The sequence below is a fragment of the Acinonyx jubatus genome, chromosome A2 (genome assembly GCF_027475565.1).
Source record: "Acinonyx jubatus isolate Ajub_Pintada_27869175 chromosome A2, VMU_Ajub_asm_v1.0, whole genome shotgun sequence".
NCBI classification, from domain to species: Eukaryota; Metazoa; Chordata; class Mammalia; order Carnivora; family Felidae; genus Acinonyx; species Acinonyx jubatus.
In genome coordinates, this window is record NC_069383.1 from 130081184 (window position 1) to 130106119 (window position 24936).

The following is a 24936-nucleotide window of genomic DNA, read 5'->3' on the forward strand; positions in this document are numbered from 1 at the left end:
AAGAAAATGAACAAATATACAACTCATTTAAAATCAATTATCAGAACAGGATGTTGAAGAAATACTTCTTCTGTTATTTGATCACTAACAATATTTATAAACTTGGCTATATATGGACTTGTAGTTGGTCAGAGCAAGTTCAACAGAGAGTCCTTACTGTGGTCAGTGTTTATTATGGGGTGAACTCTCCCTTATTGTGTAGCTCCTAGGGAAATCTATATGCAAACTTCCTTAACTTGATCATGTAATTAACTATTTTAAATAAAAATTATCAATCCAATTTTTTAAGAGAACTTACTGATCTCCACAAAGCCAATGCTGCAAAAGATAGCGAGGCACAGGAAGCTGCTCTGAGTCGTGAAATGAAAGCCAAAGAAGAACTTTCTGCAGCACTAGAGAAGGCCCAAGAAGAAGCCCGTCAGCAGCAAGAAACGTTAGCGATTCAAGTAAGCAAGAGATAATAATTAAATTAGTCTTTAAAAACTTTGTGCTTTTACAAATTAAAGAATACGTTAGCTGGTTTGAGTCAAACTTTATGTAGTGGTACAGGTGTTATATTTTGTTTCTAATCTTGTTGGACACTTTTTTCTAAGACTACTGTATTGTGCCAGTCTTGTGTTTTTTGTTTTTTTTTTTAATTTTTTTTTAACATTTATTTATTTTTGAGACAGAGAGCATGAACAGGGGAGGGTCAGAGAAAGAGGGAGACATAGAATCTGAAACAGGCTCCAGGCTCTGAGCTGTCAGCACAGAGCCGGACGTGGGGCTTGAACCCACGGACTGTGAGATCATGACCTGAGCCGAAGTCGGCCGCTTAACCGACTGAGCCACCCAGGCGCCCCCCCCTTTTTTTTTTTTAATTTTTTTTTTTAACATTGTGTGTTTTTTTAAACCATTGTTAAAGTGATACCTACGTTATTCTAGTACTGCTTATTTTTGGTGAATTTCAGACTTACTACAGAATATTGTGAAAGGCAGACTGTGTTACTGCACCTATGCAGATAAATACTAGACATTGTGTATAATTTTAGGAGAATCCATATAACTCCTGAGCTTATTCATAACAACTGGGGGAGTCCATACAGTTCAGATAAGGGAGGAAAACCAAAATTTGTCAGGCTTTGTCTTACAAAATCATCAGTTGATGGATACTTGGGTTATTGTCACTTTTGGTTATTACAAATAATACTACTATACACATTCATGTACACATTTTTGTGTAAACATTTATTTTAAATTCTCTTAGACATAGGGCACCTGGGTGGCTCATTCGGTTAAGCGTCTGACTTCGGCGCAGGTCATGATCTTGCAGTTCGTGGGTTTAAGGCCCGTGTCGGGCTCTGTGCTGACAGCTCAGAGCCTGAAGCCTGCTTTGGATTCTGTGTCTCCCTCTGTCTCTGATGGCTTCATTCCCTGTGCTCTGTCTCTTTCTCAAAAATAAATAAACATTAAAAAAATTTATTAAAAAAAATTCTCTTTGACATATATCCTTGGGTTAGTTTGGTAATCCTATATATAACTTTGTGAAGAGCTGCCAGACTTTCCACAACACCTACACCACTTTACATTCTCATCAGCAATATGTGAGGGTTTTAGTTTCTATCTTTTGCCAGTGTTTGTTACCTTCTTTTTTTTTTTTATTTTTATTTTAAAAAATAATTTTTTTTTAACGTTTATTTTTGAGACAGAGAGAGACAGAGCATGAACGGGGGAGGGTCAGAGAGAGGGAGACACAGAATCTGAAACAGGCTCCAGGCTCTGAGCTGTCAGCACAGAGCCCGACATGGGGCTCGAACTCACGGACCGTGAGATTATGACCTGAGCCGAAGTCGGCCGCTTAACCGACTGAGCCACCCAGGCGCCCCTTCTTTTTTTTTTTTAATAGCCCTTTTAGTGGGTATGAAATGGTATCTGATTGTGGTGTATTTGTTTATATTTCCTTAATGACTAATGATGTTGAGCATCTTTTTATGTGCTTACTGGCCATATATATATTTTTGCATCTTCTTTGGAGAAATTTATTCAAACACTCATATCCTTTGCTCATTTTTAAATTGTTGAGTTGTGAGAGTTGTTTATGTGTTCTGCATATTAGGTCTTTATCAAAGGTAGGATTTGCAAATATTTTTTCCCATTTTATAGGTTGTCTTTCATTTTCTCAATAGTGTCCTTTGATGTATAGGTTTTTTAAATTTTGGTGAAGTCCATCTTCTTTATTTTTTCTTTTGTTGCCTGTGCTTCAGGCATCATATTTAAGACACCATTGCTTAGTCCAAGGTCATGCAGGTGTTCCCCTGTTTCCTTCTAAGAATTTTATAGTTTTAGCTCTTGCATTTAGGTTTTTTGCACATGGATGTCCAGCTGTCACAGGACCATTTATTGAAAAGATCATTCTTTCCTCATTGAGCGCAGTGCAATTTTGATTTAATTTTACATAAATATGTAGAAAATTTACATGATTCCAAAGTGAGAACTATATAACCGTATATCGAGACAACATTTGCTTCCAACTTAGCTCCTCCCCGTCCCCTTTCTTTGCCTATAAGTAGCCATTTTACTAGTGTTTGGTTTGTTTTTTCAGTGTTTCTGTTTGTAAATGAAAGAAAATATACAGGTCTATAAACTTACCTATATACCTCTGCATATACACTAGCATGATAACAAAAAGTAGGGGAATGGGAGATAGAGAGCATATGGTGGTACTATTTATAAAATTATCACCTTTTATAAGTAACGTCAGTTTTGTATATTAACTTCTTCTTACCTTTCTATGTATTTTTAAGTAATTGATACCACGTATATTAGTTTTTTCATTTAAGATTTAATTATAAATTTTTACATATTCTTCACATTCATCATAATTTTTTTTAAGTTTATTTATTTTGAGAGAGAGAGAGTATGCCCACACACGTATGTGGGAAAGAGGCAGAGAGGGAGAGAGAATGTATGCTGTCAGCTCAGAGCCTGCCACAAGCTCAGTCTCATGGAACTGTGAGATCATGACCTGGGCCAGAATCAAGAGTCGGATGCTTAACTGACTGAACCACCCCGGCGCCCACATTCATCATAATTTTTAATGGGAATATTATATTCATGTATCAAACTTTGCAAAAATAGATTGCTGGTGGATATGTGGAATATTTCCTAGTCTAGCTAACAGCAAAGTGGGGAGTATCTTTTATATTTATGTCTGCTTTTGTTGAGTCAATTCTCAAGACTAGGATGACCAAGTGAAAAAGGTGAAAAATTTTATGATCCTTTAAACATGTCTTCATAATGTTTTACAGAAACACTGTAGCAGTTTACATTTGCAGTTGTGTATTAGGAATAGCAGCTTGCTTTTATAGCTATCACATTCTGCTTTACATTGCGAATATTTATAGACGCATTGTTTCTCCTTCTGTATTGTACAGTGGCTGTGCCTTGTACCTATTTATATACTTTTTTTTTGGCCTAACAGTGGTTTTCTGAGTATATATTGGGTACATATACAGTTTAGAATTGCTTGATGAATGGGTTGTGTGCTAATCATGTGAAAAAGCTCATTGGATAGTAGAAGTATTCTACATAAACAGCAAGTGCGCACAACACAGTATGCAGGTAGGAAGTTGCGGGTAATGTTTTGTTACCGTCTGTGCTAGTGTGTACGGGTTCTCATACAGGTGGGAGACCTCAGGCTGGCACTGCAACGTGCAGAGCAAGCGGCTGCCAGAAGAGAGGATTATTTGCGCCATGAGATCGGTGAACTCCAGCAGGTACTGTCACAGTTTCCCTAAACACAAATCCAAGATGTGTTTTCCTAGAAATAAAAAATGGCTCGGTGGGGATACTGTTCATGGAATTGAGATGATTACTACCATACTTAGCATTTATTTGCTGTATTGTTTTGTGCCTTATATGAATAAAATCAGAGGGGGCACCTTAAAAAAAAGAAACATGAAAAGCCCTAGGTTTTTTTATGGAAAATAATTTGTGATAGATTTATTTCTCAGTATTGTCTTTTCGTTTGTTATAACTAGTTTATTATTATCAGTCTTTGATTACTGTTAGGTAGATAGGAGACCACTCTGTTAATTTTCAGTAAGCGAACATGAATGGGAAAAGGGAGAGAAAATGCAACTCAGATTGATCTTTCTGTTTTTATAAATACTTAGAAATATTTGGGTGATGAGACAATTGCTGGGAGGTTTGGATGATAGCCTCTTTTACCTTCAGGTAATCAAAAGCTATCTTTATGTTTGAAAACCTTATAAAGAAGCACTTATTTACATACTGTTATGCTTCGTAACTCTAATTTAAAGATTGAATAATTGGAAAATAATGTAAATAATTTTTTCTTGGAAAAACAATATTGTCCAGAAATCTCTCATGAAGTTTGTTTGCTAGTGTTTTTAGAGCTTTTATTGCTGTTAGTGGTAATGACTTAAGAATTTCACCATTCAGAGACTTCAGGAAGCAGAGAATCGAAACCAAGAGCTGAGTCAAAGTGTTTCATCAACAACAAGACCATTGCTTCGACAGATAGAAAATTTGCAAGCAACTCTAGGGTCCCAGACATCATCGTGGGAGAAGTTAGAGAAGAATCTTTCTGATAGGCTTGGTAACTGATTTCTTTAGTTCTTAAGCTCAGTGTAGAAGCTTGTTTATAGAATTAGAATAATGGCATAAAATTGAAATTCTTGATCTGATAGTTATATCTTATGTCTAAGTTGTAGATTTTTACCTCTTCTCTTTTTTTACATTTATTTTCTAATATCCTAATTGACCCTTTCAAACCACTTGTTTTCCCTTACACAGTGTGTCAGATACTGTCCCAAATACTATCATGCCATCCTTTCATTTTTACAGACTGCTGCACTCATTCTTTTCCTTGTCTCTTGCTAAATCTGACCCCTTTCTAGCTTGTCTGCAATAATGTAGGATGTAGAAACCAGGATTCTAGTTGTTGGTAGAATTCCAGGAGCAGGATAGATCTAAGGAGGATCCCGATCAAACTCTACTAGACAGATGATGTGGAGTCTTTAGAGTCTTTTTTATAGAAATGCCCCAGGTTGCCCTTCTGTGATGTTATTAAGAAAATTATACTAAGATGTTTTTGCAAGCATAGACTAGTACATATGCATATATGTGTACATGTATATACATATACATATATTAGATATCCCAGAAGCTGGCAAGTTCATGAAAAATTCATATGTCCCATTCTGTGCCTAAATATAACTGTCATTTGAGACACTGTGGTCTAGTGATAAAAGCAGGCCTGAATGGGTGTCCTTGTAAGCCATGAGGGGTAAACTAGATTAGTGGTTTTCAAACAGTATTTGCTAGATCCCTTAGATGTCTTAGGACTAGCTGTCATGGTGAGAGGGAAGCTCTATAAATGAGAGGTGCTCGATGTATCTCTCTAGGCTGCTGTAATGAGAGTAGTTCCTCCTTTGTCTTTTTTTTTTTTTTTTTTTTTTTTTTTGAGTTCCATGTGAGATGATGTCTGGAAAAAGATTCATCTGCTTAAATCACTGAACTTAATGAACCCTTATATGTTGTGTAATTTGTAGGTGTAAGTTTTGGGGTCCATCAATTGTTATTGAGACCCATTTGTTATGAAAATAAGACATCTGAAAATGACACCTCATGAAAAGAATAATTATTTTGCAATAAATGAAAAGTAGAAGCTGTTAATTTTGTGGTTTTTAAACTGGAGTCTACATACACTCGAGGGTATGTGGTATTGTGCTGGAATGTAGGCAAAGCCAAGGGACAGATGTAGTAAATAGTATTTTTTTTTTAAATGTTTATTTTTGAGACAGAGACAGAACATGAACGGGGGACAGCAGAGAGAGAGAGGGAGACACAGAATCCGAAGCAGGCTCCATGCTCAGAGCTGTCAGCACAGAGCCTGATGCGGGGCTCAAACTCATGGACCATCAGATCGTGACCTGAGCCGAAGTCGGACGCTTAACTGACTGAGCCACCCAGGCGCCCCGTAAATAGTATTTTTAATAGGAGCACAGAGGGCCACCTGGGTGGCTCAGTTGGTTGAGCATCCAACTCTTGATTTTAGCTCAGGTCATGATCCCAGGGTTGTGGGATCGAGCCCCATGACCGGCTCTGCACTGAACTTGGAGCTTGCTTAAGGTTCTCTCTCTCTCCCTCAGCCCATCTACCCCTCTCACTCTATCTCTCTCAAATTAAAAAAAAAAAAAAAAAGAAAGAAAATAGCACAGATACAGTATGTAACAATATAAAGTGAAAAATAGAGATGGTGTTAAGTCTATTTTGGTGGAGGGGAGAAGTAGAATTTTCAGTTAAATCTTGAGTTGTATGCACTAATCTTTTTTTAATTGAAAATTTTTATCAAGATAATTGTAGATTCACTTGCAGTTATAAGAAATAATACAGTTGGTTCTTTGCATGCTTTATCCAACATCCCCAAATGTTAACACTGCAAAATTAAAATATAATATCACAACCATTACGTTGACTTGATACAATCTACTGATTTTAATCAGATTTTCCCAGTTTTAATGGTACTCATTTGTGTGTGTCTGTATTAAGTACTGCACAATTTTGTCATTTGTGTGGGCTCATGTCCCCATCTCTGCACTCAAGATGTTGAACACTTCTAGCACCACAAAGATCCTTTACGTTGTCCTTTTAAAACCTCACTTTGCCATCCTCGTGGCCTTTCTCACCTGTCTCAAATCTTGGCAATCACTAATCTGCCCTCTGTCTAAAATTATGGAATTTCAAAATGTTACAGCAATAGAATTACATACTGTGTGACAATTTGGGATTGGCTTTTTTTTTTTCTCTTGCAGCATAATTCCCGGGAAGTTTAAGTTACTGTGTGTATCAGTGATTTAGTCTTTTCATTGCTCATTGTGTTTCCATGGTATGTGCGTAGCGCATTTTCTTTAACCATCTACCTAATGAAGGATATCTGGGCTCATTCTAGATTTTGTCACACAAATAAAGCTCTGGTGAACATTCTTGTCCAGGTTTTAGAGTGAACATGTTTTCATTTCTCTGGTGAATGCCTAAGTGTTCTCTTACTGGGTTGTGTGGGTAGTTGTATGTTTAGTTTTTTAAAAAAATGCCAAACTGTTTTTCCAAAGTGGCTGTAGGTGTGACAGGAATCTAGTCGCTCCATATCCTTGCCAGCAAGGATGTTGTCTTTTCCCTGTTTTTTCTTAATAGTGGTTCAGACAGGTGTGTAGTGATATCTGACTGTGATTTTCATTTTCATTTCCCTAATGACTAATGTTGAATATATTTCATGTGCTTAGTTTTCATTTCTATAGCCTCTTGAGTGAAATAACTTTTCATGTCTTGCCCATTTTCTAACTGGATTCTTTATTTTCGCTACTGAGTTTTGAGACTTTTTTTTATATATTCTAGACACTAGACTTAGATAATGTGTTTTGCATTTTTTCCCTCCAACTCCGTAGCTTGTCTTTTTATCCTATTTGCAAAAGCAAAAGTTTAAAATTTTGAAGGTGTCCAATTTATCTGTTTTTCTTTAATGGCTCTGCTTTTGGTGTCTAACAAATATTCCTTGCCTGTCCCTAGATGCTGAAGATTTCTCCTGTAGTTTTTTTTTTATTGTTTTACAGTTTTGTTTTACATTTAAGTTTATGATCCATTTTGAGTTAATTTTCATTTATGGTAGAAGTTTAGTGTGAGGTTCCTCTTTTTTCCTTTTTGCCTGTGGATATCCAGTTGCTCCAGCACCATTTGTTGATATTTTAAAATATGTGACTCCACATACAAATTGAAATATTTTGGGAAAAAGTAATAAAGCAGATAGAAGCAGATTTGTTCTTTTGTTTGTTGGAGGCAGTCCTGCTTTTGGCAATAAACTGATTTCAGTATGGCTCCTTGAATCATTAACAGTTTGAAGTCAGAATCTACTTGATATTTTGGCTTCTTGGATATATGTGATTTTTCTTTTTTTACCCTACCATCAGGTGAATCCCAGACCTTGTTGGCAGCAGCAGTTGAAAGAGAACGTGCAGCTACAGAAGAACTCCTTGCCAACAAAATTCAAATGTCTTCCATGGAGTCACAGAATTCTCTCTTAAGGCAGGAAAATAGTAGATTTCAGGCCCAGCTAGAATCAGAGAAAAATAAGCTAAGAAAACTGGAGGATGAAAATAGTAGGTGAGCATGTTTCTTGAGTGTTATTCTTGGTATTTTGTGCCATATTAAAGCATGTAAAAAAAGAATGTTAAAGTGTTTCAAGTCAGAATCATTAGTAATAGAATATTGTAGCCAGGTGGTTTGGGGATTCACTGAACTTTACATAGATAGGTTCATGAAATTGTGTGGCATGTTCTGTATGTATTTGCATTTTCCAGGAGAAGGATTCATTAATCGGTTTTTTTAAAGGAATCTGTAAGTGCAAAATAGTTTGGAGACCACTCATTGGAGTTACTTTTATAGTTTTATATTTTACAAGGGTCTTAGCAGTATTCCAGTCTTTCTAAATAAATGTCTGGCTTCTTTGGAACCATAAGCTATAAAAGCCATCTCTCTGAATTTTTATTAAGACTGTGATTAGTGTGGTTTTACTCTCTTTTTTTCCTTAGAGATTTTAATTAGAAAAAAGTGGTGAAGTAAAAATGATTTATGAAATAAAATACCTGAACATCTCTAAACATTTTCAAAGAACTCCCTAAGAAGCTTTTGCAGAATCTGAACCTGTTATAGACTGGTGGTATTCAAAATTCTTTTTTTTTTTTTAATTAAATCCTAGCATAGAGCAGCAATACACTAAAATGCACAGAAGTAGTAGCTTAGCTTCTGAATGTAAAACCCACATCATCTGGAAAATAATGGTTGGGAAATCAAGCTGGAAATAGAAATTACTATTAAAGAGTTAATAAAGTAGTGAGTTTTCAGTAGTCTGTACTATCATCTCCTTTTTTTTGTTTACTTCTCTCTGGCTTACTAGGTACCAGGTTGAATTAGAAAACCTAAAAGATGAATATGTAAGAACACTTGAAGAGACAAGGAAAGAAAAGGTATTTAACTATGTTTGCTCAAAAAAAAAAAAAAAAAGAAAAAAACCAAAAACCAATGTTTGCTCACCTCTAGGGCTTCCACCCGAGAATGGTTGGGGATGGTAATGAACTAATGAGATGCCGTGATGAAATGGGTGATAAGACTACTTTTGGAACTTGGTCTTTAGTAGTAAAACAAATGGGAATATATGTTTTATGTTCTTGACTTTAAAGTTGACTTACAATGATGATTTAGCTTCACAGAAATTACCTAACTATATTTTTCTCCATTAGACACTATTGAATAGTCAGTTAGAAATGGAGAAAATGAAAGTTGAACAAGAAAGGAAGAAAGCAGTTTTCACCCAAGAAGCAGTAAAAGAAAAGGTATTGAATTTTGGTTTTTGTTTTGTTTTTGGGGTAACCAGTTAGTGGTGTTGTTATTAAACGTTGTTATATAATTTTAGTTATACTTTATAAATACCATTTCTAATGTCTAACATCAATAGAGTGATAAATTCTAATATTCAGTAGCCTGTCAGGGTAGATCCAAAGTAACTTAAGTTTATCCAAAGAGATCTGTGATTTCTAGGATTTGAATCACAGAACCTCTTGCCCATTTTTAAATGAATTTTGTGTTCTCTCACTGAAACTAATATACCTCATTAGGCCCCTAGGCACTGTGGGAATAAAACTAGTTTATTCTCTTTATTTCTGGTTAATGAAAGCAATTTTTTAAAATGAGTTTCCTGTATAGGATTAGACTATACTTGATAGATAGCATGATATGTTAAAACTACCTACATGTATATGGAGATTACCTTTTGAATTTATTTGGAATTTTATTTATTTATTTATTTATTTATTTATTTCAAATTTTTTTTTTTTTATGTTTGTTTTTGAGAGAGAGAGAGAGACAGAGCATGAGTGGGGGAGGAGGAGGAGGAGGGGAGAGAGAGAGAGAGAGAGAGAAAATCTGAAGAAGGCTCCAGGCTCTGAGATGTCAGCACAGAGCCCGACACGGGGCTCAGACTCTCAAACCGTGAGATCATAACCCGAGCCAAAGTCGGATGCTTAACCAACTGAGCCACCCAGGTGCCCCAAATTTATTTGGAATTTTAAAAATACATAGTAAAAATAAAATGGGGAGGAACTGGGTGACTCATTCAGTTGAGCGACTGACTCCTGATTTCGGCTTGGGTCATGGTCTTAACCCCAATCGTGAGTTTGAGCCTTGCATTGGGCTCTGCGCGGACAACATAGAGCCTGCTTGAGATTCTTACTCTCCCTCTTTCGCTGCCCCTTCCCTGCTTGCACTCTCCCTCTCTTTCCCTGTCAAAATAAATAATCATTAAAAAAAATAAAATGGATAAGCCAGAAAATTTGTGGTTTGTAACACTCATTAGCAACCTGATTCTAAAGAATTAGGTTTAATTGGTGGTTATGTTATACACATAATGTATAATCATATGAAGAAGTTAGTTCATATACTTGCTAGAACAAAAACATTCTCATTCCATTAAAAGTAAATTATGTTGTAATATAAATGGTTCCTTAGATGATTTGACCAAGTCTGTCTAGTTTTTAAGTTACTAAGTATTTGTGCCTTTATTAAAGACTTCAGATATCCTATCTGTAACATTTTATGAGGAAATAAGAATGAGTCTTTGTTGTCATTTATCCTAAAAAAGTTTACTAGTTTTTTTTACCATTTTAGTCTTTAATGTGATCTGAATTTTTTTTTTTACTCCCTAAGGAACGGAAGCCATTTTCTGTTTCTAGCACTCCCACAGTGTCACGATCAAGTTCAATAAGTGGAGTTGATATGGCAGGGCTACAGACATCTTTTCTGTCTCAGGTGGTATTTTATTTCTTACATGTGCCTAGTTGTTAAACTGAACGATGATGGGATTCCTGGGTGGCTCAGTTGGTTGAGCGTCCAATTCTTAGTTTTGACTCAGGTCGTGATCTCAGAGTTCGTGGGTTTGAGCCCCACGTGAGCTCCACACTGACACTGTGGAGGCTCTTTGGGACTCTCTCTCTCTGGCTCTCCCCCAGCTTTCTCTGTCTTTGTCTCTCTCCCCCTCTCCCCCTCCCCCTCTCAAAAGAAATAATACAATTTAAAAAAATAAATAAACTGAATGATGGTAAAGGAAATTCAGGTAGCATTTTGGCTATCAACTATGACCTTGCCATTCCATAGGCAACTCATGTGAATATTCTTGAAGAAGTGCTAATTGGACTGAGGAACTGTAGATGATTTTCTGACTTTGAAAAAGTTACAGACATTTTAAAGCAAGAATTAACAACCATTTTACTTTGGAACTCAGTCTGTAGTAACTGAAAAACTGTATATGGTTTGTTTAATATAGGATGAGCCTCATGATCATTCATTTGGACCAATGTCTGTATCAGCAAATGGAAACAATCTTTATGATGCTGTAAGAATGGGAGCAGGATCCAGCATTATTGAAAATCTACAGTCTCAGCTAAAGCTGAGGGAAGGAGAAATTACTCATTTACAGGTATTGGAAAAATTAAATGTGCTACTGAAGTCAATGAAATTTTGGGGCCCAATAAATAGCACCCTTCGTTTTCACCTCAAGTCTAAGCAAATTGAGACATAAAGTGAAATGGTTGCATATGAAGTTTAAAACGTATCACATATATCTATAATACAGACTGGAGAAATTAGCCAAGGATAAGAGCCGCATGAGCCTGCTAATGGACTGCCAGAATTAGGAATGCTGACCTGCTCCACATAGCACAGCCAGTGCTGGACCGTAGTGGGCCTCCCCCTGTGCTGTAGCTTGCTGTAGCTAAGACTTGGAAGCATCTAGGAGAGCAGAGAGCTCCCTGCAGGCACCTTTTTCCAAACATTAAAAAGAGGGGAAGTTGCTTATCTGAACATCGTCATTTTATTCTTCCCAAATTTACCATTTAGTTTAATCGCTCCCCTTTGTGAGGAAGGAGTAGAGAATATGAGCGAGATGAGAACTATAACACCTGCACATGAAAGGAAACGTCATGAGTAGGGAAGGAACACCCTCCCATCTTACCTTGCTTTTTAAAAATTTAATATGGTGAGAGATGTATCTGATTTCAGTGTTAAACTTAATACACTCAGAAGTAAATCTTTCCTCTTTTATTTTCATTATATACTTTTAGGTAGTTGAAAATATTACTCCATTAAAGAAGAAGTGTTTGAATTGGGGGGAAAAATCAGAATAATTTTAATACATGTTATATTTGGGTAGCCCAGTGTGTTATGCTTGAGGGCCCATATTAACTTTGGTAGTGATGATAGATTCTTTCAATATGACCTGCACAGCTGGGCCTGCATTAAAGTATGTTTTTATTTCTCTGAGTTTCTGTAGTAATTTAGAATAACTGAAATACATGCTGCTTTTCTAGAGAAAAATATAGGGCTGCATATTTCAAACAGTGAATTTTCTTTAGTTCTTTTTCTTTCATAGTGAGCCCTGTAAATGGTTACCTCTGAGGAAAGCAGAAAGCCTTATTTTTGCCACCATTTCCTTAAGAAAGTGTTATTTCATGGTTATTTGTTGACATGTCTATTTTTTCAAAAATAATATTGAATTTGTTTATATTAGTGGGACTATTAGACAAGATATATATTTATTTAAATTTGTTTCTGGTGATGTTTCTCAGCTGGAAATTGGCAATCTAGAAAAAACCCGCTCAATAATGGCTGAAGAGCTGGTTAAATTAACTAATCAAAATGATGAACTTGAAGAGAAAGTGAAGGAGATACCCAAACTTCGAACTCAGCTAAGAGTAAGTATTCTTCACTTAGGGATAAGTCTAAGATATTTTTATCCAGTTGTACTAAATCTCATATTTTTAGCTTACATAAAATACATATGTATAAGTTAATGATTTGTTTAAAAACTGGTATTAATATTTCAGTAAAGAAGTTTAAAGAATCTTCTAGCTTGTCACATTACACAAAGTATTTTTCATAATCATGTGTAGCCCTAATATAGGAAAATAACTAGATTTTATTTGACCATGGCTCATTTATAATATAGCTCTTTTACAAGATCTTACTAGTATTTTGTTCATTGATGTTATATGTATCATTGCAATTTGCATATTTGGCATAAGGGGTCACAGTTAGGCCATAGATGAGAATATATTTTCTTCCAGCTTTTTTTGTGGGGTAAATGCCAGGTAATGATTAAACTGCAATGAACCAGAAAGACTAAAATTTGATCACATGTGTGTTAATGGGAGAAAAGACAGATTAAGCTTTATATAGGGAGAATTATAGAATGGTGGCGATATATGGCAAAATTGATAGCCATTTGGCTTAGGTTTTTTTCTTTCCTTTTTTTAATTCCTTTACTTGCTGTTTATTCCAGTGGGTTGGAGTATCAGTTTAATTTTTATAAGAGATCACAATATACCTTTATTTAGATTGTAATGTGTTTACTGGTCAACTGGTGACTCATATATAATAAAAATATAATATTAAAGATGTTTTATGAAGTTATTTTAAAAATTGTGAACACATTTTTTGTAGGATTTGGATCAGAGATACAACACTATTCTGCAGATGTATGGAGAGAAAGCAGAAGAGGCAGAAGAACTTCGATTAGATCTTGAAGATGTAAAAAATATGTATAAGACTCAAATAGATGAACTTTTAAGACAAAGACTCAGTTAACTTCTAAAAATTACATTCCCATCAAACTGAATGTAAACATTTAATATCTAAAATGTAGACTTCCAATAAATTCTTTTATAGAATTAGAAAGTGGAATTTACTGTAGAGTTCAAAAACTGAAAAAAATTTGTTTTATAGTATATAGTAATAATTGCAATTAAATTATTTTGTGCAATATTTGAACTTTATTTTTGAAACTATTCTTTAAAGATTTATTTTTTAAAGCACCCTTTTTTTTCTTTTTCTTTTTCTTTTTCTTTTTTTTTTTTTTTTGTCTTGAAAGCACAGAGATTAACTACTTTTCCTCATATCAGTATGGTTAGGGAAAGAGAATGGTGTTCATATGGTGTTCATATGTGGTATTGTAAATATATAATTAATTGTCTCTCTAATTTATATCTGTTTGTATATATTAAGGACATTTAAAGAGTGGTATTAACATACTAAAACTTTGAAATCTTCCACAATTCAACATGTCTAATTATTACTTGCTGAAAATGAACATTTAGTCTTCAGGTAAAAAAAAAAAAAATATTAAACCTGCAATTACTAAATTTTGAGCTAATTTTTTTTTTTTTAAGTAGAAGTCACGCTGACACTGTCTGAAGTTTAAAGGGTGAATGATTTAAACTTAAAAATTTTTGTGGCCCGTGAAATTATTTCACCCAAATTCTATAATTAAGTCTGTGCAAAGTTTACCTCTCTGGTAAAAGCTATACCTATTCAGTTAGTTATATAGACATGATTGGATAGTGGAAAAATTTTACTTACAATGATTTTTTGATGGTATCAGTGACATTTAAGTGATTTTGAAGTATTGTTTTACTACCCTATAAAATGAATCAAAAGTGATAAAATAATAACATAATTTTCTCTTAAAAATTAATTGTTCACATTTTGTAAAGCCTTATTTTTTGGCACATTAAAAATCAATGTTTGATATTACAGAATATTCATAACAAAATAGAGAAGTTATAGGAGTTAATTTAAATTTGGCATTTTGCAGTTCTGTGTAATTTATCATTTTACTTTTTCTCAAAACTTAATTTAAACACAAAAATAGTGTGGAAAAAGCTTTAAAAACAGCTATGCTTTCTTTCAAATGTTATTTTGTTTAAAAGTTAACTAGGCTGTGTTTTAGATTTGTGATATATTTTGATACATTTTATTACTCAAAGTCATTTAGCTGCCTTTAGGTGGGAATAAAAACTCGCATTTAAAATTTAGTTTAATTTTAAACACTAGAACTTGGGAGTATAGCTACAAGCAAGCCATGTTGAAGAATTTGGAATGCTTTTCAGGGCAATTCAAGTGACCTCATTTTTATTCTTTTTGTATTCCAGACAGTGTTTCTGTCATGGATCTCTGATTTGTAGCACTAATAAATACTCTTTCAGTGTGAACCAAACTCATAAAATTAATTTTCTATATATTAGTGGTAAGAAGCAGTGTAATAGCTTTTTGTCAGCTTGGATTTTTTTTTTTTTTTTTTTTTTTTTTTAATATTCAGGGGCTGACAAGGAATGACAAGACTGATAGCAATAAAAAAAATGTACAGAATTAGAAAATATAGGAAACTTAAGTTGCAAAATTCTGTCAAGCATTTGAAACTAGAAGTTTAGAAATTACGAAACTATTCTTTTAAAATATCTATTAGTGAGAAAATAAAGTCTTCAGTTGTGGAGAAAAGATTGAAATAAAACCTATACCTTTCAATTTCAAAATAGTAAACATTCTCTTTTCTTAATTCTTATTAACATTAATAAAATCAATTCAACTTAAAATTTTAAAAGTGTTTTCAATTTATTTAACTCAAAAATGATAAGCATTTGTTTAAAGCCTTGGCTATATATTACCCTATGTTCTTTATCCAAAAATTAATAATGAATAGTCATACGTATTTTATTATACACTTAGATGTCTCAGTACATTTTTATAAGTTGAGAAGGTGTAGGGAATGTGTTTCTTGAAAAATTCCACTAAGTGGCACAACACCTATAGAATTTTGGTTGCTGTATTTTGCTGTGTGTCATTAAAACTTCTCCATCCATATTCTAGTAAGGTAATGTTTATAATAGTTTGCAATCAGATGTTTCTAATCTTGAAAGAAAATAGATATTACAAATGATAATAATTTCAACAATATAAAAAAAGAGTAGAAGAGGTGTGAACCTTGTTGATATGTAGACAGCTGAATACAGACTAGGTGTTTTTCCAACTCCTGGGAAGCTAAATTGATGACTACCATTTCTTTCTTTTTCATTTCCTCTTTTTTGAGAAGTTCCAGTTGTATACTCCTTAGCATATGGGAATGTACCGAATGTATCTGTATTATGATTTGAAGTATTCTGAATATGAATAACTTCTGACCTGGGGAAACATGAGTTTTTGGAGTTAATTAAGTGAATTTTTTTTTCGCATGATCCCTCAATTGGCATTTGATTTCTTAATTGAAAATTTATGCAGATGTGTATTAAAAAATATCCACAAGAAAAAAAAAGAAAGTGACTATAGATATCTTTATCTTGTTTTACTATTTGTCTAGTATATATACATTTTTTTCTAGTGTATAATTTTTTATTTTCCTTTAAAAATCTAATCGCCCGTATTTCATTCAGTTTTACACTGCAACTTTAATTTCATATTTTGTAAAGGGCTAAAAGTATGATTTAAACTACAGATTGACATAATATTTTAATTCTAAATGAAAGGTAATGTAAATAAGCATGGATCTGATTTTAATAAAGATTTTAAAATATTAATTTATTTCATTGTTAACGTAATTTAGACTGGCCAATGACTAATAGTATTGTTTTATGAAGATAATATAACTTGTATAACTTTGGAGTTCGTTTTTTTTTAAGTTTATTTTTATCTATTTTGAGACAGAGAGAGGGAGAGAGAGGGAGAGAGAGAGAGAGAGAGAGAGAGAGTGAGTGGGGGAGGGGCAGAGAGGGGGGGGAGGCAGAATCCCAAGCAGGTTCAGGCCTGTCAGTGTGGAGCTGACTTGGGGCTTGAACTCCTGAACCTTGAGGTCATAACCTGGCCAAAACCAAGAGGCAGATACTTAGCTGACTGAGTCACCTAAGTACCCCTAAAATACATATTTTAAAATGAGGATAAGCCCAACTTATATTGTAACTTATATTGTGAAGACTGTTAATAGTATTAAGGATAGTTTTTCTAATGAAGATATGTTTTTGGAAAACAATTCTGAGAATTTCCTTTTGCCACTAAATTACTGTAAGGATAATTAGTCTTTTAAAAATCACACTGTCGGGATATTCTTCTAAAAGTCTTAAAACAGTTATGTATTGAAATAATAGTAGATAAAATAAGTTGTCCTGTCTTCCTGAGTTACCTACCCTGAGTTCATACTGTTTGTACTATTGAACTTTGCAACTTTGATCCTTAGAAATACTAGCTTTTGCCCTAACATCTATCCATTCTACCTTTAGCAAATCAAGATCTTTTAATAAGACAGAAGGGAAATTAGTGGTTTTTTCTTCTTAATACTAAATACTTCTCAAAACAAATAAAAAGCCCCAAATTCTCCAGTGGTCCACGATTGCGGCACAGAGAATTTGCTATTGGTGCTATCCAGAATTTATTCCCCATTCTGCCCTGCTTCTAACTAAGCTAAGTTTAAATTTAGAAACTTCAAATAATACTAAGCAAGGGGTATTAAGAGGTGTTGCTGTTTGCTTAATATTGAGCTCTCTTGTTGCTGTTACATGTAGTGACGGACAGAGGTGTTCTTTCAGTTTTTTACAACGCCATGCCCATTTGTCTCCTGAAATTTCAGTCTTCATTTTAAAAAATACATACTGTTCACAAATCTGTGGTCATGTTGATTATAGCAAACACAGTGCTTACTTACTTTGTTACTGTGGAAAGAATTAACTGAAATATGCTCATAATCCCTTATCCACTGTTTTGAAGTCTAGAAAACTCTGAAAACTAATTGGTATTTTTATAAGTTTATTACCAGATCTGCTTTGGTGGTAAAGCCTGACCTTTACTGACATGGGGCTATTTAGAGGCTTTATCTCATTCGGTGTGAGTAATCATATATTTTGTGCAAAACTGTGTGGGATTATGGGGTGTTAAGCCAGGGCACAGTGAAGGTGTTAAGTAGTAAACTGTGTGCAACACCCTATTCTTTACAAAAAAAATTCAGGAACACATATGGTTCCAAGGATTTTGGAAGAGGGATTGTATACCTACCTGCACTGTTATCTTCAGATCAGCCTTTAAAGTCCATACCATTATTTCCATTTATTTTTATTTTATTTTATTTTTTTAAATTTACATTCAAATTAGCATATAGTGCAACAATGATTTCAGGAGTAGATTCCTTGATGCCCCTTATCCATTTAGCCCATCCCCCCCCAATCTCTCCACTAACCCTCAGTTTGTTCTCCATATTTATGAGTCTACTTCTGTTTTGTCCCCGTCCCTGTTTTTATATTATTTTTGTTTCCCTTCACTTATGTTCATCTGTTTTGTCTCTTAAAGTCCTCATAGGAGTGAAGTCATATGATATTTGTCTTTCTCTGACTAATTTCACTTAGCATAATACCCTCCAGTCCCATCCACGGAGTTGCAAATGGTCCATTTTTAAAATGAAGAATGGTCTACTTGCTTAGGGTCATATGGCAACTAAGTGGCAATGATGCGGTTCTCATTTGTGCTGTTCGGCTCCAGAGAGCATGCTCTGAACCATTAAGTGCAGTGTCTTTCTCCTTTTCTGTAAAACCATAAGCATATAGATCACTTTAGCATAAGACCAACTTTTGTCAAAACTTCTTCACTTAAAACTTCAGCCTTTGAATTACAGTTTAAAGCAGCTGGATGTATCAGAGAGCCAATCAGCTGTATGCTCATAGTTCAGCATTTTGCTGACACTATGAGCCAGCCAAGTGTCGCTATGTGTGTAGCAAGCTTAAAACATAATAAAATTGCAATGCACTATAAAAATTATATAAAATTTCAAACCTGTACAAATGAGAGAACAGATTATGAATCCCCATACACTCACTAACATACTCTTTAACAGGGTTCAACAGTTCATGGCCCATTTTGTTTCATTTATAGTCCATGTGTGCTTCATCTCAATCCACACTTTAAAAAAAAAAAAATTAACGTTTATTTTTGAGAGAGAGAGAGACTGTGAGCAGGGGAGGGACAGAGAGAGAGGGAGACACAGAATCTGAAGCAGGCTCCAGGCTTTCAACTGTCAGCACAGACCCACACGGGGCATGAACTCCCAAACCGCGAGACCATGACCTGAGCTGAAGTCGGGCGCTTAATCAACTGAGCCACCCAGGTGCCCCCTCAATCCACACTATTTTGAAGCAAATTTCAGACATATGATTTGATTATCATATTTAAGTATGGAAAGTTTCTGTAAAAAATACCTCATCATTTGATTACGTGCAGCATGCATGACTCCTATAGGAAAGATGGGATAAATATGTTTGATTTGTTTACTTCATTTACCAGTTTTCACATGAAGAGTTGGTTCCCTTCTGCCATCAGAGATGAACAGTGAGGTTTTGGCTTATGCATTTGGTTGATTGGTTGGAACTTTTTGAGTATAATATTTATAGATGCTTTAATCCATTACAGTTACCTTTATTGATGATTTAAATTCTTCTGTCTTTGGCCAGAGGGAGCCTTTTTAAATTGGTTCCTGAGTCCTTTTGATATGGCCCTTATAAACTTTAATTACTTCCCTGCCCTCTCATGTAAGATCTTTCAGCTTCTTGTACATTTCCTGCCCCACATCTAAGATGATCCATTTTTCTTTGGAACCCATGTTCCTTTTAATGAGAAGAGGTTTGCAGAGATCACATTCTGGGTACAACAGGTGCTTCTTGCTACAGAGTTGGTTGTTTATAGGCCTTTTCAATGGATGATGGAGGAGAGATTTGTTTTCAGTAATAAAGTATGTTAATTTATATTATCACCTCCAAATTCGTAACTATAGGATTTTTATATAACCTTATCAGGCTTACATCTATACCACATGTCAAAAAATTCACCTTCCAAGATACTGTCTTAATTATTTCTATTTGGTTTATCCTAACCAATTTTCCCACCAACAATTGGGTTCATGAAAACAGTTTATGATTTTAAAATTCTTTTAATCCTGAGGGTACATCTACTGGGATGTACTATGTTTCAAAGTCACTTGGGATAGTCCCTTCCTTGTGGACTACAGCACAACTGGACAGTGTTTAAATTCACTTAGTTTCATTTTACTTGTAATTTTGAAGGATTACTTTTAAAAAATTTAATTTTGTTTCATAATGTAAAATATTCACATGATTCTAAAGCCACTTCTATATAATGTACATCTAGGGAAGTTATTTTCTTTGTCCCTATACCCATATTCCCTCTTCCCCCCTATAGATAATCATTTTAAATGTTATTCTGTTTGTAAAATAACATATATATCCTCTTTCCTGGGTAAATAAATAGTATATTACCATCTTTTCCCCGCTCAATACACCCTGCGGTGTATAAAGATATTTCTCGTTTCTTTTTTTTAATTTTTTTACGCCTGCATAGTACCTTGTGTGGATATACCACAATGTAGTCAGTCAGTCCAACATTAATGGACATTTCAATTTATTTTAATGTCCACTTAAAGAAAGTTCAAAATTAAATTTTATGATTGGGGGCTCCTGGGTGGCTCAGTCAGTTGAGCGACCGACTTTGGCTCAGGTCAGGATCTCACGGTTTGTGAGTTTGAGCCCCACTTTGGGCTCTGTGCTGACGGCTCAGAGCCTGGAGCCTGCTTCCGATTCTGTGTCTCCCTCCCTCTCTACCCCTCCCCACCTCATGCTCTGTCTCTCTCTGTCTCAGAAATAAATAAACATTTTTTGAAAAATTTAAGATTGGTATTTTGGGTAGAAATTCTATGTTACAAATAGCTGCTGCAGAATCACTCTCCCGTTCTTAAAGCTCTATCCTATCTTATTTCCTCTGAGCCTGAATGACCACAACTTAATATTTAGCCATTTAAAATAGTACCTTGTGTATGTGACACCAATTTAATTGACTTGTATGGCCTTGCAATGAGACTAACTTATTTTTAGAAACTTTTCTCAGGTATTATGTTTAAAAACTATATAATAAATATAAATATATGTCACATGGCTTAGTGAGAAAAACTTATTTTAAATGATTACAACTCATTTTGAATAACCTAACAGGAAAGCTCCATTTCCTGTACATGACAAAAATGGGATGGTGACAAGTAAGCTTAGAAGCACTTTTAAAAAGTACTGCCTTTATTGGTATGGGGTGGGCAAAGTATGAAATTAGAGAGCAGTAGTTCCCTTAAAGGCAGTCTTTAACATGAAGAGTAAATGACTTGATACTGTGAAGTGCTTTAGGATTATGCTTGGCACATGTCAAGTTACTCTGTGTTTTAGCGGTGTTATTTGGGGGAAAAATCCAGACAACATTCGTAATTTAGCAGATTACTAGTAATACTTCTCATAACAGCGTCTTCAAAAAGTATTTAAAAAGCATGTAAACCTTTGGAAATAAACTGTCGTGTTTCTTTAAGGTCATAGGAATAGTGGTGACTCTGTGTGTGAGCGTAAGTTTATTTTAGTGGCATCAACCTTTAATCAGTTCAAGTTGAGTCCGTAATGCTCCTATGCTATACGAGATAGCATTCTAGAACCCAAGATGTCCAAAGTGAAGACAGTGTGGCGGATGGGCATTCAAATAATTATGATAAAATAACCCATATAATTATAAAGGAATTCAAATAATTATAAAATAATCCAAGGATAAAACTTCAACTCCGCAGAAGAGCATTTGAACTTGGCGAGTTGCCCCCAAGTACGGAGAGAAGCAAGTATCCCGGAATCCCCGCCGCCAGAAGGTGCCGCCAACTCCTTTCGCGCTCACGTTGCAAAGTGAAGGCGGCAACTTCTCTAATAAAGCAGACGGTAACCACCCGCGTCAGGAAGACGCAACCAGAATGAAGACCAGGAGAGTCAGGTGTGCCGAGTCCTCCGAGCGCCTTATCGCCTCCCCCGGAGGGGGCCGGTGCAGCTTCGAGACCCCGCTTCGCTCTCCGGCTCAGCGGCTCTTCCTCTCCGCCCGGTAGCGAGGGGCAGCGCAGACCGAGCCCCCGCCCCGCTGCCGTGCGTCCCGCGGGCGCGCGCCCGGCCCCGGCTCCTGCCCCTGCCCCACTGCGGGGCTCGGGCCCGCCTCCCGGCGCAGGCCGCCTCGCTGTCCCGGCGGCTCCCTGGCGCCCCCTGGCCCGGCTCCGGCGCCCGAGGTTTCCGGTGAGCCGCAGTAGCCGGTTATGACGACTCCGTGCCCCCGAACGGCGGCCGTCTCCTCCTCCTCCTCCGCAGCCCCGGCTTCCCCGGCTCCAGGTGGGACTCGCTCGGCGATCCGCGGAGCCCTCACCCGCCGCCCTCCCGCGGCCGCCGTGCTGCGCGCGCCTCTCCCGCCGGGGCGCCCGGCGCGCCTTCCCCGCGGGCTGCAGCCTCTCCGCGGACTCCGCCGGCGCCTTCGCCGCCTGCGGGCCGGAGAGGCGGGCGCTCGGCCCCTTCACGGTGCCTGCAGCGGCGCGCGGGGCTCCCGGGAGCCCGCCGGCCACGGGGAAGGATGCCCTTCTTCCCCGCCCGCGCCCCGTGGGTCGGGGTCCCAGACCCGGGCGAAGCCGCTTCCCCGGGCCCCTCCCCGGCACGCCGGGGGCCGGGTGGAGCGGGGGTGCGGTGCTGGGTGGCGGGCGACGTGCGGGGATCCTCGCGTCCGGGAGGTGGCGGGGTGGGTGCGGAGCGCGGAGTGGGTGCGGAGCGCAGAGTGGGTCCGGAGCGCGGAGTGGGTCCGGAGCGCGGCGGGGTGGCTGCGGAAGCGCGCCCGCCGCCGACCCCACCGCCGCACCGCTTCCCGTTCTCGCGCACAGCTGGTGGACCTCCCCTGGGCATCTCAGGCAGCCGCCGAGCCCTCTCCGACCCCCTTGCCTCTACCCACCGTGGGACCTGTGGCCCCAGTGGGGGCCGAGCCATTTAGGAGTCCTTGTGAGCCTCAGATGCTTTCAACTTTTCGTGTGTCCACTGCCTTCTTTAGACTGCCCAAGCCCTGTCACAAGGCACTGCCCACTGTGTCACCCACTGTGGTCCCTGTCAGCCTCGGGCTTTAGCCTCTCATCGTCTTTCATGCTCTTACTTTTTTTTTTTTTTTTTTTTTTCCCCTCCTCCACCTTTTAGGCCTGAGGAAATCCGGTCCAGGAATACAGAAGAGGAGGGAGCCAGTTGCATTGCGCTGAAGGAAAGTAGCGCAGCGCTGAGGCTTTCATCTGCTGGAGAAGTGCAGACACCCTGCCCTGGGGGACCTTGCAAGAAGACCGCGTGCAGACAGGCTTATCTGCCAGGCCCCGGGGTTGTGCTTTCATGCTCCAGCAGCCACCCCCTTCTAGCGTATGCAAGTGGGTACGTGCCCTTTGCAAAAGCCTGCTTTCTGGTCTGAGGCTTCAGATTTTTCCCATGACTTAAGTTACTCCTTCTGCATGGATCAGTGGGTTTAGTTTTGGCTAGAGCTCAGTCAGGGACAGTGGACCTGAACACCGGAAGGTCAGGACTTAGTCATAGCAATGACTTCATCATTGGAAGGGATGAGCCAAAAAATAGGGCATCCTGCCTTTTGAAAGGTAAGGCCCGGAGTAGTAAATAGTAAGGTTCAAGTAGCAGTATGATTCAGTGCGCAGAATGAATAGGGTCAGGACCAGGAGCATTGTTTGCCTCCAGGAAATGGTTAATCTACAAAGTGTCCCTTTGGCCTGTACCCGTTGGTGACTGTATAAAGCAGGCTGTGTCCTTTTGCTTACCATTAGAATCTGGTTAAAGTTAGAGTGTTGAAGATGGTGTCTTTGACTTTGCTTTTAGCAGCATGGTGTTCATTAGGGAAAAGAAAACTCACTATGAGTCAGGCCCTTTGCTTACGGAGTGTCTCGCTAAATGCTTGGCCTTCCACTGAGACGTTATCTCACTACGTTGTTTTCTCTCTTAGTATTTCCTTGAATCCAAAATATCACCTATATGATAAGGTGTACGTTAGCCTTCTTTTAAGGTAGTATGTTTCATTTCTGACAGATTTCAGATACCTAAAGCATGACAAAAGCTTCTGTGTGGTTCTGAGAATTCAAGAGGTCAATATTTCCCTGATAAGTACACTGTTAGTATTAATATGTATTTTTAAATTTTGTAAAATTGCTATCAACTCACTGTTGTATAAAAGTCATAACTAAAAATATTAATGCAGGTCACTTTATAACAGGTAACAGTATATTCTTCAGAGCCACGAAAGAACCCACCATATTTACTACTCCAGAGGGGAAAAGGATTCCTTTTCACTGTCCACACTCTTTGTTATGAAGCCTTGGCCTTGGAACTTGAAGCTGGATTGAACATTGAAGTTTGTTCCTCCTAAAGGCCCCGTCCTTGTGACCCAGGGTCAATGAAGGCTGATTCTGAAAGCTGGGTTTTCCAACATGCCCTGATGACTGTGGATCTTGCTGGGGAGTAGTCACGTGTAATATAGCCCTATCATTCAGTGGGAAGAGCCCCCCCTTTTTTTTTCACAGAGCAAAATATACTGCTAAAGTGAACGAGAAATGGTATCATTATGGTCTGGATACATAGGAGAATTCTAGTCCCTGAGATTTAATCCTTGTGGGGTGAGACAGACTTGCAGTAAGGTCCCATGATGGTTATTGTCTCTTCTCATCATGCTAATGCAAGATGGGGACAGAGTAATGGCACAATCTCTGAGACAGACTGCCTGAATTTCCCTCCTGGAGTTTTCTAAGTTGTAGTTACTATTATCATAGATCATTATGACACCCACTAGAATGTAAGCTTCACAAGGGTAAGGGGTTTTAGACCACATCTTCATTGCTACATCCTTGGTACTTTGAACAGTACCTGACACATAGTATGAACCCATATACAATTGTGATTATTAGGTGTTTTTTTTTTTTTTTTTTTTTTTTTTTTAATTTCAGAGAGAGAGTGCAAGAGGGATAGAGGGGCAGAGGAAGAGAGAGAAAATCTAAGCAGGCTCCATTCTCAGTGTGGAGCTCGATGCGGGGCTCAATCCCACCATTTTGGGATTATGACCTGAGCTGAAACCAAGAGTCAGAACACTCAACCGTGTGAGCCACTCAGGCATCCCGTGATTATTAGTTTTTATTCAGCAGATGCACAT

General features: G+C 37.4%; 2 protein-coding genes across 4 annotated transcripts in view; both read left to right on the top strand.

Moving 5' to 3' along the window:
• The window catches only part of TMF1 (TATA element modulatory factor 1), a 35405-nt gene extending 19929 nt beyond the window's left edge, over positions 1-15476 (top strand). Inside the window, exons 8-17 of the mRNA XM_015072442.3 lie at positions 290-446; positions 3663-3755; positions 4444-4600; positions 7968-8160; positions 8954-9023; positions 9297-9389; positions 10759-10860; positions 11375-11527; positions 12675-12800; positions 13549-15476. Of these exons, the coding sequence (XP_014927928.3) occupies positions 290-446; positions 3663-3755; positions 4444-4600; positions 7968-8160; positions 8954-9023; positions 9297-9389; positions 10759-10860; positions 11375-11527; positions 12675-12800; positions 13549-13692 (1288 nt within the window). The 3' untranslated portion in view covers positions 13693-15476. The remainder of the gene's footprint in view (positions 1-289; positions 447-3662; positions 3756-4443; positions 4601-7967; positions 8161-8953; positions 9024-9296; positions 9390-10758; positions 10861-11374; positions 11528-12674; positions 12801-13548) is intronic.
• Positions 15477-21502: 6026 nt separating this feature from the next.
• EOGT (EGF domain specific O-linked N-acetylglucosamine transferase) overlaps positions 21503-24936 on the top strand; it is a 38512-nt gene continuing 35078 nt past the window's right edge. Inside the window, exons 1-2 of one of the 3 annotated variants that reach the window (XR_008297053.1) lie at positions 21503-21717; positions 22941-23158. Coding sequence is in view for 2 of the 3 variants with exons in the window: in XM_027039205.2 (XP_026895006.1) it covers positions 21698-21717; positions 22941-23158 (238 nt within the window). In the remaining variant the exon portion in view is untranslated. Of the gene's footprint in view, positions 21718-21892; positions 22101-22940; positions 23163-24936 lie in introns of those variants that run through there. The other 2 variants (XM_027039205.2, XM_015072443.3) reach the window with 2 other exon arrangements.